Here is a 16028-nt window from a genome sequence, read left to right as displayed (position 1 = left end):
TTTACTGACAGACTTTGGTGTGGATATAGTAGTTTGAAATGTTTTAAGTTTGTTTTGCTTGTGACTTCTGTGTCGTAATTTTTCAGGGTAAGAATGTGCTGAATGTTTTGCTTTGAAGCAGTGGTAGTGACATTGTAGAACTGAAGCGTCACCATACATAAGAGAATAACACTAGTACTTCCTGCCAGCAACACTGATAGTTTTCTTTTTTCTTTTTCTTTTTTGACCACACCCATGACATGCAGAAGTTTCCTGGCCAGGGATTGAACCAAAGCCACAGCAGCTACCCTCCCGCTGCAGTGACACTGGCTCCTTAATCTGCTGATCCACAAGAGAACTCCGGACACTGATCTTTTTAAACCACAGTTCACTTGGAGTTTCAAACAAGATATATTTAATATGTTAAATTGAGATTTTTGAAATGGAAAAATATTGAATAAAATCCTTGTTGACACTGGAACCACATTACTACGTCCAGCAATGTAATTCCCAAATGTGATTCTACATTAATTTAGATTTTATGCTTTATTTGAAAAAAATTTAGAGACCAAATTAAAGTTAACCTCTATAGAGGAAACCTTTGTAAAATAACTTAGTAACCTAACAATAGAGTAGGTCCTAAAGGAAACAAAATTGAGGCATCCTAACCATATATACAAACATATATTGTGTTGGAAATAACATGATTTGAATCCAGTAATTAAAATGGTCCTCTGCTAAATAAAATTTTGCTGCCTATATCTTTAGCGTTTGTATTAGATAAAATTTTTAAAATCATTTTTTATTTTTCTGGCTTAGCTGTGGCGTATGGAAGTTCCCGGGCCAGGGCTTGAATCTGAGCCGCACCTGCGATCTATGCTGTAGCTATAGCAACGCCAGGTCTTTTAACCCACTGCAGTGGAGCAGGGATAGAACCCATGCCTTCGCAGCAGGCTGAGCTGCTGCAGTTTTTTTTTTTTTTTTTTTTTTTTGCTTTTTAGAGCCATACCCTCAACATATGGGAAGGTTCCTAAGCTTGAGGTCAAATTGGAGCTGTAGCTGCCGGCCTACGTCACAGCCACAGCAATGCTGCATCCTTAACCCACTGAGCGCCTGGCCAAGGATTGAACTCATGTCCTCATGGATCCTGGTCGGGTTTGTAACCTGCCAACAATGGGAACTTCTTCAGTCAGATTCTTAACCCACCACGTCGTAGTGGGAACTCCAGATATATCTTTTTCTTAAATGTTCTGTGTAATTCAGGTATTTTGTTAAATCAGACTTCCCCTCAAGTTGTCTGCCTTAGAGAAGTTTACTACTTCACAGAACATTTTTTACACAAGCATAAAACTTTGCAGGGATTCCTGACCCTGCCATTAAAGATACTAAGTTGGATTGTTAACTTTACGGTCTGTCATTGTCACTGTTCTCATGTTGCTTTGTTCTAGTCTTACATACTTTAAAAAAAATTAGTTCTTTATTGAGCTTTCCTCTCTCTCTTATTCAGCAGAACCTTTCCCTCCATCTGTCAAAGACAAAACTTTCTTTTTCTCACCCACTCTCACACTGTCTTTCTCCCTTCCCTTTCTGTTCCTCCCTATGGTCTCCTAAGTTAAGTAAGAAATTACGTCTAGTACTCATCAAGCAATAATATGTCCTCACTGTTCTGCTTGTTTATAAGGCTGATATCTTATTTGCATTCTTAAATATATTTGTCCTTTTTTTCCTCACACATAGGAGTGTAGTATAATTAATAAATACCAAATAAACACCATTTGGTGATGGTGCCATATTTTAGTTACTCTGAGGTCTAGATAAAAGTGGAAGATTTCGAGTTTCCTTTTTAAAAAATACAGTAACAATCTCATGGCTCCTTTGTTGGATTCTATCAAAGTTTCCTGCCTTTAATTAGCAAGCATTTATTGATTGTTTTTACACAGTAGGAATTCAGTAATGGATTAATTCATTTGAATTCCTAGAGGATGCTTTATATTAGAGCAGCCACATAGGGATTGGCAGTGTTTCAGAAATGGCATATGTCAAGTCTTCCCTTTACTCTCTGCTATGTTGGCCAGAGAGAGGGAAATGAAAGCTGTGCGTGTGGAAATGGTTTTGGTCAAGCCCAGTAACAAAGTAGCCAGCAGACATACTTGAGTTGTTGCTCAGAGGTTTGCTGCCTGTGCTGCTGGGGGCTTTCTTGGGCAAGAGCAGTAGTTGGGAAGGGGCGGCAAGGAAGCTTCGTTCCCTGCAGGGCCTTGGCGTATGTGGCAACATTCTCTCCCCATAACTTTCATAACTTTTTTTTTTTAACCATAAAAATGATGTTATATTCAGTGGGTTATTGGTCCCTATAATCTGTGTTCTTAAGTTATTTACATCCGAATTGAATTGAGTGTACAATTTAGAGTCAGACACCTATGTACCAGGTTAGCTGTGGGATAGTCTGTGCCATGGTTAACTGCCTAGATCCCTAGGACTTAGCTGGAGTCAAAGAATACAGGCTTTGGAACTAGATGAATCTGTGTTTGAATCCTCTCTGACATTTGTTGAACAAGTAACTTCTGAGCTACTGTTCTCTTGCACCTACAATGAAAATAATAGTTCTACTTTGAAGGGTTTTTGTGAGAAATAATGACATTGATGTAAAAGCATTTGTCCAAGTACCTGATGCTTAATAAATAGTAGCTATTATAATAATTCTTAGTATTTTTAATACATAGTCTGAATAGAAGTTGAATACAGCAGTTTTTAATCTTCACTTAAGAAAAATGTAATTGGGCCCATCCAATAGTTTTTAAAAAGTAAGGCATTCTAAAATATTTTTGCTTGTTAGTAGAAAGGATTGATAGTTTATTAATATATTATTTATATTCTTAAAATAGAACAACTTGGTCAAATGAGTATTTCCAAATCCAAACTCTGAGGAAAAATATTTATCTCTGTGGTTTAGAGTAATCACAAGAGGCTTCATGGGGAAAGTGGGACTTCACTTTGAGAACGAGAGACGGAGGTAAGATATTTTCAGAAGCCAACCTATGTGTTAAGGAGAAGAGTTTGCATGGCATGCCTAGGGACCAGTGAATGGACCAGGTCCGTCTTCCAACAGTGTTTAAGGGAGAAACAGACTTTTTCGCTTTCTTAAAAGGGATAAGATAGGCCTGTCAAAACTAGGTATCACTAAGAGATGTGTAGAGCCAAAGGCATTTGTGTTAATTGAATGAGGTGCTAGGTGGTGATGGCTGTCTGTAGCCACGGGAGATTTCTTATAAGATGTGAAGCACAATCATCATGAGAAAGCAACAGAGTAAACTTTATAGAATGCTTTAAATATTTTAATCAAGTTAAATATCAGCTACACATTTATTCTATTTTTAAGTGCCAAGAGTAAACCTTCCTTTGAGCTTGCTTATTGTTACCTTTAGTCTTGTTTTCCTGACCCCATCCTTAGGAAAGAACAAATGAAACATCAGTAGGGAAAAGCTAAATAACACCAGTACCCATCTCCAGAAGGGGCCTTCTCTGTGCCAGAGCTGGACCTGAAAGGTTCTCAGTTCGTGGAATGTTACGTTAGCCTTTGGTCTTGAGCTGGTTTGTGGTGTAAGTCCCCATGAAATGTCCCAGGGTTTCAGGAAGGAAGGGAGGAAGGTAACTGTCTTGGAGAACTGGCATCACTGGATATGATTGAGCAGAGGCTGGGCATAACTCTGGTAGGCTATTCAGCATCTCAGTGTGGCAGGCAGTCTGGCATGGAAAAAAGTAGCTCTTGGCCATTCTAACAGTTACTTGAAAAGTACTGTGCTCTTGCTTTCAAAGATAGGCCTGCCTTTGAGTTTTCTAAAGAATACAGAAAGGGTGGTCTTCTCTGTGGGAGCCAGCAGGCCCTTGTTTTGCTCAAGGAAATTGGGGAACTCAAACATTTCTTTAAGCCTCTGTCACCCCTGCCTTCTGGAGGTTTGGGAGGTCCCAAATCCTGAGGTCTCTTTACCTGTATATACTCTATAGATTAAAATTGGGGATGAAGAAAGAGGTAAATGAGTGAGCCCAAGTCTTAGATGGAGAGGGGTGCTTGCTTAGTTGTTAACTTTTCTTCCTGGCCATTGAGGACATACTTTGTAGGGACTCTTGAACAGAGGTGGCAGTCCTCTCGCATGAATGAACTCCAGGCCCTTGGTTATTTAATGCAGTGATGAGTCATTAAAACCAGTTGGGAAGTATGGTCACTTTACACTTAATGTATTGCCTTGGAGCACTAGGAGGTCACCATGGGTTATGTTTGATCTCTTGTTGACCTGTCACAGCTCTGCATGTTTGCTGCAAAGCTAGGTTCTTTTTTGATATTGGAGGCAGATAGGTACTAGGAACTGTAGGAATTTTTAAATTAAGTTTTTTGAGTGAGAAATTATTGATAATGCTGATAAGCTTACCAAAGACTGCAAGTTGGGAAATTACATGGTTTGGGCCTGAAATTCAGATTTGACATCAAATGGAAGCCATGTATTTTGGGAATATTTAAGCTGATTCAGATAAGTTTCAGAGAGGAAATCATATTTTTTTTAATTAAGAAGAAAATTACTCTCATGAAAGTAGACAGTATTATCTGATAATTAACATAGTGTGTCATGTAACTCTTATTCATCATTATACTTCTGACCCCCAACATAGAGTCTAACCCACAGTAGGCCCTTGGTACACATTTGATGAATGAGTTCGGCTGTATTTAAAGGAGCAGTCTCATTAGGCTCGTGGCAGATGCATCTAAATGACGGAAGCACACTCTTTCCCACCTAGATCTCAGGATGATCTTTTTTTAAACAGCATTAGATATGTACTGTTATTCTCTGGAGTTTGTCAAAGGAGATAAAACTAATTTATCATCTTATATCTTAAGCATAAGTTGAACGTATCTTAAAAATTAAACTTGTATTGGAGTTTCTGTCGTGGTGCAGCAGAAATGAATCCAACTAGGAACCATGAGGTTTCAGGTTTGATCCCTGGCCTCACTCAGTGGGTTAAGGATCAGGCATTGCTGTGAGCTGTCATACTGGTTGCAGACATGGCTCAGATCTGATGTTGCTGTGGCTGTAGAGTAGACTGGTAGCTGTAGCTCCAATTCGACCCCCAGCCTGGGAACCTCCATATGCCGCAGATGCAGCCCTAAAAAGAAAAAAGAAAAAGAAAGAAATTCAGCTTGTATTAATTAATTGTTAATGATTGAAAAATTGTTCTCCCAAGTTATTTTGCTGTTTAAAGTAAAAGAACCTTAAGTACTATCCTCAAGCCTTTGCTGTTTGCCCAGTGGAGGGCCCCTGCTGATCTAAAGAAGGCACGTTCTTGGTATAGCAATGGTGCAATTAATTTTGTTCTGGCATTTAATTTATTGTTAGTTCATTTTAAACAGTCATTGACTGTACTTACATACCTCACCAATAAGAAATACATTATGATCCGGAGTTCCTCCTGTGACTCAGCAGTAACAAACCCAGCTAGTATCCACAAGGATGTGGGTTTGATCCCTGGCCTTACTCATGAGTCAAGGATCCAGCATTGCCATGAGTTGTGGTGTAGGTCACAGACGCGGCTCAGATCCCATGTTGCTGTGCCTGTGGCATAGGCCGTAACTGTAGCTCCAATTCGACCCCCAGCCTGGGAACCTCTGTGTTGTGTGGGTGCGGCCCTAAAAAGCAAAAAAAGGGGGAAAGGAAAGAAATACATTATAATTCAGTGTATGTGTAGGTAATGGTGTAGTCCTCTGTTCTTAAACTGATTTTTTTTTAACACATCTGAATATAAAAAGGACTCTGTTAAGATATTTATGCTGTAGTCTCTTCTTAGTTGATGCACAGTTAACACTTAGGCTTCATGTGAATATTTCCATCTATTAATTTGTAGCAACAAAATTGTGATTCTTTTTAAGGGCACAACTAGAGAATGAAAAGAAGAAAAGAGAAATAGCAGAAAAGGAAAAGGAAAGAATAGAGCGTGAAAAGGAAGAGCTAATGGAACGTCTGAGGCAAATTGAAGAACAGACAATGAAAGCCCAGAAAGGTAAACATTTCTGTTTGACACTGGATTCAAAATTGTTCCTTTGTTATCAGATAGTAGTATTTCCTACTATTATTAGATCTTATTTGTCTTATACAGAATAAGTACATTTAATTGCCAAATTAATACTTAGTAGAATTACATCATAAACATGTTAAAGGCACATTCAGCTATACAGTGCTCATGTGTTGTCCTTCATTTACTTAAGCACTCGAATATTCGTGTACATAGTCTCATATCTTATAAATGACCATAAATATTAATTTATTCCTGTTACTATTCAGGGTTCCATAAACACATATTTTTTAATACTTTCCAGCATTTAAACAAAAGCATTTTATGGGTATTTAAGTACTTTAAGAATCTAAGTAATTTAAGGCACTTTAAGCTATTCTGACTAAACTCACCTGGAACATGGTCTCTAAGCTTAATTTCAGTATTATTAAATAATACACACTATATAGACGTGTTTTGTTTGTTTGATTGTTTCGGAAAAGGTGTTTGGAAGAACTTGCTTCTAGTCAGTGTAATAAAAATGCTGTGCTGTATATATAGAAAGGGTATATTGGGTTTAGAGAGCGCATTCATATAAAGTAACTCTAGAATATACTACCTTCAGACAACAAAAGAAAAAAGATAACTGAGCAAAATAAGATGTTGTGCCCCTTCCTAAGCAGTGGGATCTGGGGGATATCATGAAATCTACATTATTTATAAAACTGGAATTAATACCTACTTTCCTGACAACTAGTAGAATTAGCCATTCACTTCTGTTGGAAATAACTAATAGTCTTATTTAAGGTTTATTTTCATTCCTTGCATCAGCCTACCATGGTGGGAAGATACTCTTAAGCAGTGGATAGAAAGATTTACAAATGGTACCTAGAGGAGGAAATCACAAAGATTGTTATAAATCCACAAACTGACTTATCATTCCAGTTGCAGGGTGATTAGAAGTAATATTTCTAAGAGAAAAAATAGAGAAAAAAAAATCGGATTTTATCCTGACTCATTAGAAGCCTCACTTCTCACACCTAGAAACTATTTAAAGCCCATAGGTAGTAAAGAAATTTGTTTGCAAGTCATAACACAAGGGTAGACTCTATTTCGTAAATTGCAGCTTGTTGCTGTTTCTACCACTCTCGGTACCCTTTTTATCAATTAAAGCAGACATTTATGATGTGCCTACTTTGTGCTGCATTTTAGAAAGACAGATACATAGCACGCATGGGAGAGGCCTGTATGGGTGGCAGGAATGGGATGTGTACATAAAAGTATTAATAAAGTGAGGTAACATGTACTAAGTGCCATGTGAAATGTATAAACAATACCTTCAGAGGAAGAATGCTATAAGAACACATCTGGATTGTACTAAAGTGTGTTTTTAAAAGGAGAGTTTAAAGAAATTTATGGTATTGATCCAATTTTAAAGAGAAGATTGAATGGTAGCACTTTTTCATTTATATAATACCTTTTCTGAGAGAATAGCTGTTCATTAAATCTTTAAATCTCATTTATTTAGTATGTATAATAAAAATACTAATGATTACATACAGAAAAGTACTCAAGTAAAGAAGCACTCAAGAATATAAGGAAGATAGGGAAAAAAATAAATAAATAAAAGGAAGATAGAACAAAAGAAAATATAGAGCATCCCTAACAACAGTTTCAGATCACTCAGCCTAAGGCAGAGGACATCCAATTTGTTTTTTCTTTTTCTTTTCGAATAATAAAGCTTTTCCAGGCTGTCCTAAACTCTACATGATTGTCTTGTAATTTATGCTAAATTCTTATTCAAGTGCAGTAACTCTGGCCATATCTAACTCATGATTTTAGTAGATAAATCTATAATGTTTTTATTTGAGAAGAAACTTCTGTACTTCATTGTTGTCATTTTGGAATGATGACATTCCAACATTTGGAAAAAGTTTTTTTTTTTTTTAATTGAAGTTGTTATTATTTGAAGTGACTCATAAATCATTAAATAGAACCTTTCTAACATTTTACATTCCTATAATTCATCATTGTTAAATTATTCAGCTTCCTTTATCATCCTTTTAATCATCTTTAAAATATATATATTGGTGGCTGTATTTGAGATATAATACAACCAAACTTGGATTTAGTTACTGTTCCAGCAAATACCAAAGTGAATTTCCACCTTCAAAGGGACAAACCATATGAAAGAGTTGGGGGTATAGTGATATCATTCATTCTGGATACTTCCTGTACTGTACGAGGCACTGTTCTAGGTATTAGGGATACAGTACTGAACAGATAAGGTTTCTGCTCTCATGTAGCTTACACTTTATTGAGAAAAGATGGAGTAATAAAATTAACAGATAATAAAAATCATTTTATGTAGTTCTAAAGTGCTGTGGGGGAGATAAGCAGGGTAATGCGATAAAAGTAGTAATTGTGAATGGGAGGGGCTTGTCCACTTTAGATATACACTGTTTACATATAGGGGGAAAGCTTGACTTCTGTCATTAACTTGGAAAATGACCATAGCAAGTCATTGTAGCCCCCAGATTTCCTTAGGTTCCTGATTTCTAAAATGGAAGTAAACCCTAACTTAGCTTTCTGAGATTTTTTTGAAATAAAGTCATTTTAAATTTTTTCTGTCATTGAAGTTTTTTCATACCTCTTAGGTGTAAGGCTCAATGAATTTTTACAAAGTGAATTTATTTTTCTAACTACCCAGAACAAGATATAAAACATTACCTTTATTCAGAGAACCACCCTCCCACCCGCCACATCCTTCACAGTCATCTTTTATCCCAAGTGGTGACATACATCATTCTGATTTATCTCATCATAAAGTTTAGTTTCACCTTCTTTCCAGTAGCTTTGTTGAGATATAATTCACATACCACACAGCCATTTGAAGTGTACAGTTCAATAGCTTTTAGTATGTTTGCAGAGTTGTGTAGCTGTCACCATTTTAGAAGTTTCATCACCCCCAGAAGAAATCCCATACCTGTTAGCAGTCACTTCCCAACTCTTCCCAGTTGTCTGTCCCCAGCTCTAAACTACTAATTTACTTTTTATTTTGATAGACTTGCCAGTTCTGGCATTTCATATGAATGTAGTCATGCAAAATGTAGTCTGTTGTGACTTTTGCTGAGCATAATGCTTTCAAGGTTCATCCAGATGTAGCATGTAACAAGGACTGTATTGCAGAATAATAATCCATTCTATGCATACAATACTGCATTTTTTCATCAATTGTTGGACATTTGGGTTGTTTCCACTGTTTGGCTATTGTAAATACGCTGCTATGAAGATCTGTATACTAGTTATTGTGTATCTGTATGTTTTCATTTCTTTTGGGTATTAGCCTGGGAGTGGAATTGCTAAATCACATGGTAACTCTATGTTTAATATTTGGAGGACCTGTCAGACTGATTTCTAGACCAACTATATACCATTTTACATTCCCATGTTTTCTCCACATCCTCACCAACACTTGTTAATGTTTGTCTTTTGGATTATAGTCATCCTAAAGGGTATGAAGTGGTATCTCATTGCGGCTAGATTTGCATTTCCTAATCGCTAATGATGTTGAGCATCTTTCCATATGCTTATTGGCCATTTATATATCTTTTTTGAAAAATGTATTTTCACATTTTGTACCTATTTTCATCTCTGTCTTTTTGATGTTGAGGTGTTAACAGTTATTTATATATCTGTATATAAATCTCTTATCAGATGTATGGTATACAAGTATTTTCTCCCATTCTGTTTTCACTTTGTTGATGGTGTTCTTTGGTTTTAAAATTGAATGAAGTCGAGTTTATTTACTTTTTTGCTTTTATTGCTTATACTTTTGGTGTCATGCCTTAGAATCATCTTGTCTGTGTTTGAACTATATATAAATGAATTCATGTATATTTATTTTTTGCTTCCCTTTGCTCAAACTTATGCATGTAGCTGTAGTTCCTTTTTTTTTTTTTTTACGTTGTGTAATACTCTGTTGCATATCTATATCGAAATTTAACCATTCTACTGGTGATGTACATTTGGGATATTTCCAGTTTGGGCTGTTATAAAATAAGGCTTCTGTGAGCATTCTTGAAGGTAGCACTTGGCATACTTATCTACTAATTTGTGGGATGTAGACACCTAGGAGTGGAATTGCAGGATCACAGCTGTGGTAGATGCTGCCAGCATTTTCCCAGAGTGATTGTATCAGTTTTCATTCCTATCAGTAGTGAATGAAAGTTCATTTGTTCTGTGTCTTCATCATTATATCCACCCCTTGTTATCATCAGGGTTTCTTTTTTGCTTTGGTTAGCCATTCTGGTGAATACAGTGAGTATGGTACATTTTCTCGATGTAATTGAGCACCTTAGCAAATGCTTATAGCTGTCTGTGAAGTGCCTTTTCACTTGTTTTGCCCATTCAAAAAAAATTGGGGGAGTTCCCATTGTGACTCAGTGGGTTAAGAACCCTACTAGTATCCATGGGGATGCAGGTTCGATCCCTGGCCTTTTTAAGGATCCAGTTTTGCTGTGAGCTGCAGGCTAGGTTGCAGATGCGGCTTGGATCCTGTGTTGCTGGTCTGTGGTGTAGACCAGCAGCTGCAGCTCCGATTCGACCCCCTAGCCTGGGAACTTCCATATGCTTGAGGGAGGCCCTAAAAGAAAAAAATTTTTTCAATTTGCTTTCTTTTTTTACTGATCTGTAAGAGTTCTTCACATGTATTATTAAAAATCCAGTTTACCTTTTTTGCTTTCTTACTGGTGTCTTTTTTGGGGTGGGGCCGAACCCACGGCATATGGAGGTTCGCAGGCTAGGGGTCCAGTTGGAGCTGTAGCTGCTGACCTACACCAGAGCCACAGCAACACGGGATCTAAGCTGCATCTACAGCCTATGCAGGACAGGGATCCAGCCTTCGTCCTCATAGATATTAGTCAGATTCCTTTCCGCTTAGCCACAACGGGAACTCCTAATGGTGTCTTTTAATGAAAAGACATTCTTTTTTTTTTTTTTTTTTTTTTTTTTAAATTTTGAAAGGCAGTTTGCTGTGCATTGTGTATCATCTTCTTTTTTTTTTTTATAATTTTTTTATTTTCCCACTGTATAGCAAGGGGGTCAGGTTATCCTTACATATATACATTACAATTACATTTTTTTCCCCACCATTTGTTCTGTTGCAACCTGAGTATCTAGACAAAGTTCTCAATGCTACTCAGCAGGATCTCCTTGTAAATCTATTCTAAGTTGTGTCTGATAAGCCCAAGCTCCCGATCCCTCCCACTCCCTCCCCCTCCCATCAGGCAGCCACAAGTCTCTTCTCCAAGTCCATGATTTTCTTGAAAAGACATTCTTAACTTTAAGTTCCATTTATCATTCTTTTTCCTTATGATTATGAATGTATTTTTCTTTACTGCCTTCTGGAAACTTTGTTTTACCTTTCACATTTAGGTCCACAATCCGTATATAAGTGATTTTTATAAGCGTCAAGGTCTTTCTTTTTTTCCATATTTATTTCTAACTTACCCAGACACATTTATTGCAAGGACTGTCCTTTCCCTTTTGTACCATACATAGCATCACGTTTGTCACAAATCCAGAAAACTGTATGTATGGGTCTGTTTCTAGAATGTTTTGTTCTACTTAGCTATTTGTCTGTCTTACTGCCAGTTTCACAATGTTCAGTTATTAGTTGTATCCAAACATATATTTAACTAACACGTCTCATAAGTGAATAATAGATATACGATAAAATGGTAGGAAGCATGTTTCAAAGACAAGGCAATACTTGGACTTCCACAGTACTTAGACTTTATCTTTTACCTTTAATCATTTATGGCATTAATTGTTGACTGTTACACATTATATGCTTTTATTAATTATAATCCTGAAGTTGAGAAAAGGAAAATAATTACTCAATAAAGTTGTTACAGGTAGCCATTTAATTTATAGCAGGACAAACTAAAGTCTCCAGAAGAGTTGTATACCTGCCCAGACTTAGACCCCTCCATTTAAGTCAGCAGTCTGAGTATTCTGCACACCTCACACCCTAAACCCCTCCCGTGGTATTAAGTGACGCGCCTCCTGAATCATTCCTAGCTTGGTAGTCTTCTCTTTGCTTGCTGTATTAACTATGCTTTCCCTTTCCTCCCATCTTCTGTAGCCTCCCGTTCTAGTCATGTATAAGCGTTTTCTGAACAGTTTCTGAAGAGGAAATTCTGGAAATGGAAAGTTCAGGAGAGGAAGATCAGCTCTTGAGTTGTCTTTGCCGAATACCTCTGTGGGTTAAGGATGTAGTAACAGTTTCTGAATGTGGTGATAAGCTCCTTGACTCTGCTCTATCTTCCAAAGTTGGTGTTTCTGTCTAGCTTTTCTGTTAGGTTTACCACTGCTGCCCAGTGGCCTTTTTGGATTTTCTTTCCTTAACCTTTCATTCTCAGCCACAGGGGAGTGGCACATGCTCTTCACATTTGCAGTTTTTCAGTTGTGCTGTTTATTTGAGGTGGGAAGGGATTTCTTCTTCTTTTTTTTAATGCATGATTCTAGTGCGGTGGCTCACTGTATTGCTAAAATAAAATCTGTAGTATATTTGGGTCCCTGTCAAAGAGCTCCTGAATTTTTAGCTGGTGTCTCTAGAGGGACTATGAATTGTGAGCCTAAATGTTAAAGGTAGAATGAAGTTTCTAGATGGTAGTAAATGAGAGAATGTATTTATAACCTTAAGGAAAAGATTGATAAATTGGGCTTGTATAGTTATGAAAGGGACTCTGGCCCTTGGCATCTTTGCAGAGGGTTTATAGACCCCTGAAAATCGGTTTCTGCATTGTCGTCAGTATTCTTCTGGCCTTGGATTCTTTCTTCATGCTTTGCTTTTTTTCCAGCTCTCCCAGATGAGCAGTACCCATCGTAGGTCATTTTAATGACCTTGTTTGCTAACCCCAGCCCCTGGGTAATGTGTAGGCCTGTTCTGTAGTCTGTTTTCCCTTTTGGAGGTAAGGGGAGGGGGTCAGAGGGGCTCGTTTGGTCCTCTCTGATATACCTGGTAATTTTGGTTGAATGCCCAACATTGTATGTGAAAAGTTAACAGACTTTGGATGGTGTTATCTCCCTATAGAGAAGATTTAATTTTCTTTTGACAGGTAGACTATGTGCAGGTCACCTTGGTGGAATGAGCTGGGTTTCAGGCTCTGTTAAGGTTGGTCTCTTTCTGGTTTTCCCTCATTGTTAGTCTATAGCCTTTTGGGGTGTTATCTGAAAGTCTGCGAATTTACTGGGACCCTTCCATCTTAGAGGGCCCTCAACTCCAACCTTTGACTCAGCTGCAAAAGAACTGATCTCTCTGGTCAGCTCTTTACTGTCTTACAGCTGCTTTTTACTTGTTTCCCTACTATCTCAACCTATGTGTGTACACGTTAGGATTTGGCAAAGAGCATGCAGATTTTGAGGCTTTTCCATTTACTGCTTTTTAGGATTTTCTCCTTTCAAGCCTTGGATGCATTGGCAGCTCCAAAGTCTAAATCTGCCTTCGAGCCTGATAGAATACTGTAGGCTCTGCTTCTATTCCACCCACTCTCCTGGGAATGTTAAATACCTGATTTTTCTATATAAAATAAACAAGTTCAGGATACACACAACAAAGCTATGTTTGTTTGCACTTCTTTCTTAAAAGGTACATATATCATTTTGCACCTTGCTGTTTTCAATTAATGTAATTTTGGAAGTCATTCCATATGCTTTCATAGAGAGCTTCCTTACTCTTTTTATGATAGCATAATACCCCGTTGCTTAGATGTAGTACAGTTGCTTTAAAATTGCTTTTTCAGTAAATAATCGTATTCTGTGATTTCTAAAAATTTTGATATTGTAACTTTTACTTGCTTTTCTTTTACAGTACTATTAGTTCTTTCCCCAGGGGAAAAATAAACTATTCCCCTAGACTGGAAATAAGAAGAAAAAAATCTATAGTCCTTTTGGGATATTTTGTTTATTAATACTATTTTCACTAATACTGTTACAATTATATAGCTCCCGAGTTTTGCCCTTGGAGGTAACACTAGAGATCATTTGGCTTGAAAAGTCTTAGACCTGTCACAGTCAAGTGATGCTTGTGTTCAGGCCTGATTGAGAAAGAGAAGCTTTCACGGACTTGATTCGCTTGAAGAAAAATAATTTCCCTAGTCTACTCCCAATTAAATTCCATAGCTTTCTGCATCGGTATACCATGCCTGTTAATGCGAGAAACAGTTTATTCTTTTTTTTTTTTTTTTTTTTTGGCTATTTCTTGGGCCGCTCCCGCGGCATATGGAGGTTCCCAGGCCAGGTGTTGAATCGGAGCTGTAGCCACTGGCCTACGCCAGAGCCACAGCAACGTGGGATCCGAGCCGTGTCTGCAACCTACACCACAGCTCACGGCAACGCCGGATCGTTTAACCCACTGAGCAAGGGCAGGGATCGAACCCGCAACCTCATGGTTCCTAGTCGGATTCGTTAACCACTGCGCCACGACGGGAACTCCAGAAACAGTTTATTCTTATAACCTTTCATCTTCATCCTAAAGAGCTGATATTCTAAAAGAAGCCGTATTCTTTGGTACCCTCTTCCCGCATGCCAGACCTCAGAAATTGTAGGTTCTAGATTTTTATGACCCAGATGGGTAGAACATTGATATTATTCACTTTTCTCATGTAATGCTTCTCCGCAACGGGTTCTAACTGGATCCAAGGTCCAGAGGGGTGTTTGTTTCATAGAAATACTCTAATTTGTGGGTTTACAAATTTTTTCTATAAAAGGCTGGATAGTAAATATTTGAGGTTTTGCGAACCTCATGGTCTCTGTTGTAGCTGTCAACTCTGCCACTGCAGCATGGAAACAGTTATTTACAGTACCTAAATAAATGAGGCTGTGTGTTCCAGTAAAACGTTATCTACAAAAATAAGGTGTTGGGGGTTCCCGTTGGTGGTGCACGGAAAGGAATCCAACTAGGAACCATGAGGTTGGGGGTTCGATCCCTGGCCTCGCTCAGTGGGTTAAGGATCTGGCGTTGCTGTGAGCTGTGGTGTAGGCTGGCAGCTAGTTCCAGTTAGACCCCCAGCCTGGGAACCTCCATATACCGTGGATGCGGCCCTAAAAGGACAAAAGATTAAAAAATAAATTAAGGTGTGGGGTTGGGTTTGGTCAATAGGTCACAATGACCAATCATTGTTAACTGGAGAGAGTCACTTCCAAGCCTTCCTTTCTACAAGAGACTAGAGTAGATTTGAAGTTTTCAATATATTTTCAACATTTAAAAAAAATTAAACTTTTGTATAATTCTTAAAATACCACAAAACAACTATGGCTTCATCTGCTGTTCTTTAAATTACTACTTAGTACAAGAAAACTGCTAGAAAACATTGAATAATGGGGAATGTTTATTTTGAAATTTAACCTTGTTACCCAAACTTATTTTTCTTTATCATCTCATAGTATATAAAGAATTTTAATTATGAGGGAAAATAAAGTTGTTTTGATTTATAAACTTTTCTTAGTTATTTGTTTGCTTGTTTAGAAAAAGAATAGAGCCATGAACTGTGTAAGCTTTACTTTATGTATCAGCCAGTGAGATGAAAGGAATGATGATAGGAAAAGTGTGATAAGCTAGCTTTGATGTCCAAGCTTTAGAAGACAGATACTAAAGTGAATAATCTAGAATTTAGCTGTATTAACATCTTGCATTATATACATCTCATTTTAATAGCCAAATAGGAACATAGAATTTTTACATTTTATCTACAATGTAGTCATTTTTCTTCCCAACCCTCTCAAAATCCCCGAAGTCTTAACTGCCATTATTTAAATTAGTTTCGACAAAAAGAAGAAAAGAAAGTAAGAACAGGACTAGGTGATTTATACATTACAGTTACCCTTGAAAACTTTTGACATCGAGATTTTCAGTTTTGCCTCTTTTCTAAAGTATATAGAAAGGGTGAGTCAGTCATTCTTTGGAGGACATTGTACCCACTTTCTGTTGTCTTCTGTCATAAAATGTC

The 16028-nt window shown here is 37.5% G+C and overlaps 1 protein-coding gene across 1 annotated transcript in view; it reads left to right on the top strand.

The window, feature by feature from the left end:
• RDX (radixin) overlaps positions 1 to 16028 on the top strand; it is a gene marked incomplete at its 5' end in the record, with an annotated part of 55940 nt that overhangs the window by 29854 nt on the left and 10058 nt on the right. The window contains 1 exon segment of the mRNA NM_001009576.1: positions 5894 to 6024. Coding sequence (NP_001009576.1) covers positions 5894 to 6024 — 131 coding nt within the window.

This window comes from Sus scrofa, chromosome 9 (assembly GCF_054392235.1).
Source record: "Sus scrofa isolate SSC_HxYL_T2T_F1_AM1 chromosome 9, Sscrofa_HxYL_maternal_Yorkshire_Landrace_v2.0, whole genome shotgun sequence".
Classification (NCBI taxonomy): domain Eukaryota; kingdom Metazoa; phylum Chordata; class Mammalia; order Artiodactyla; family Suidae; genus Sus; species Sus scrofa.
The sequence above is the reverse complement of the archived record's forward strand: the minus strand, read 5'-3'. Positions and strand labels throughout refer to the sequence as shown.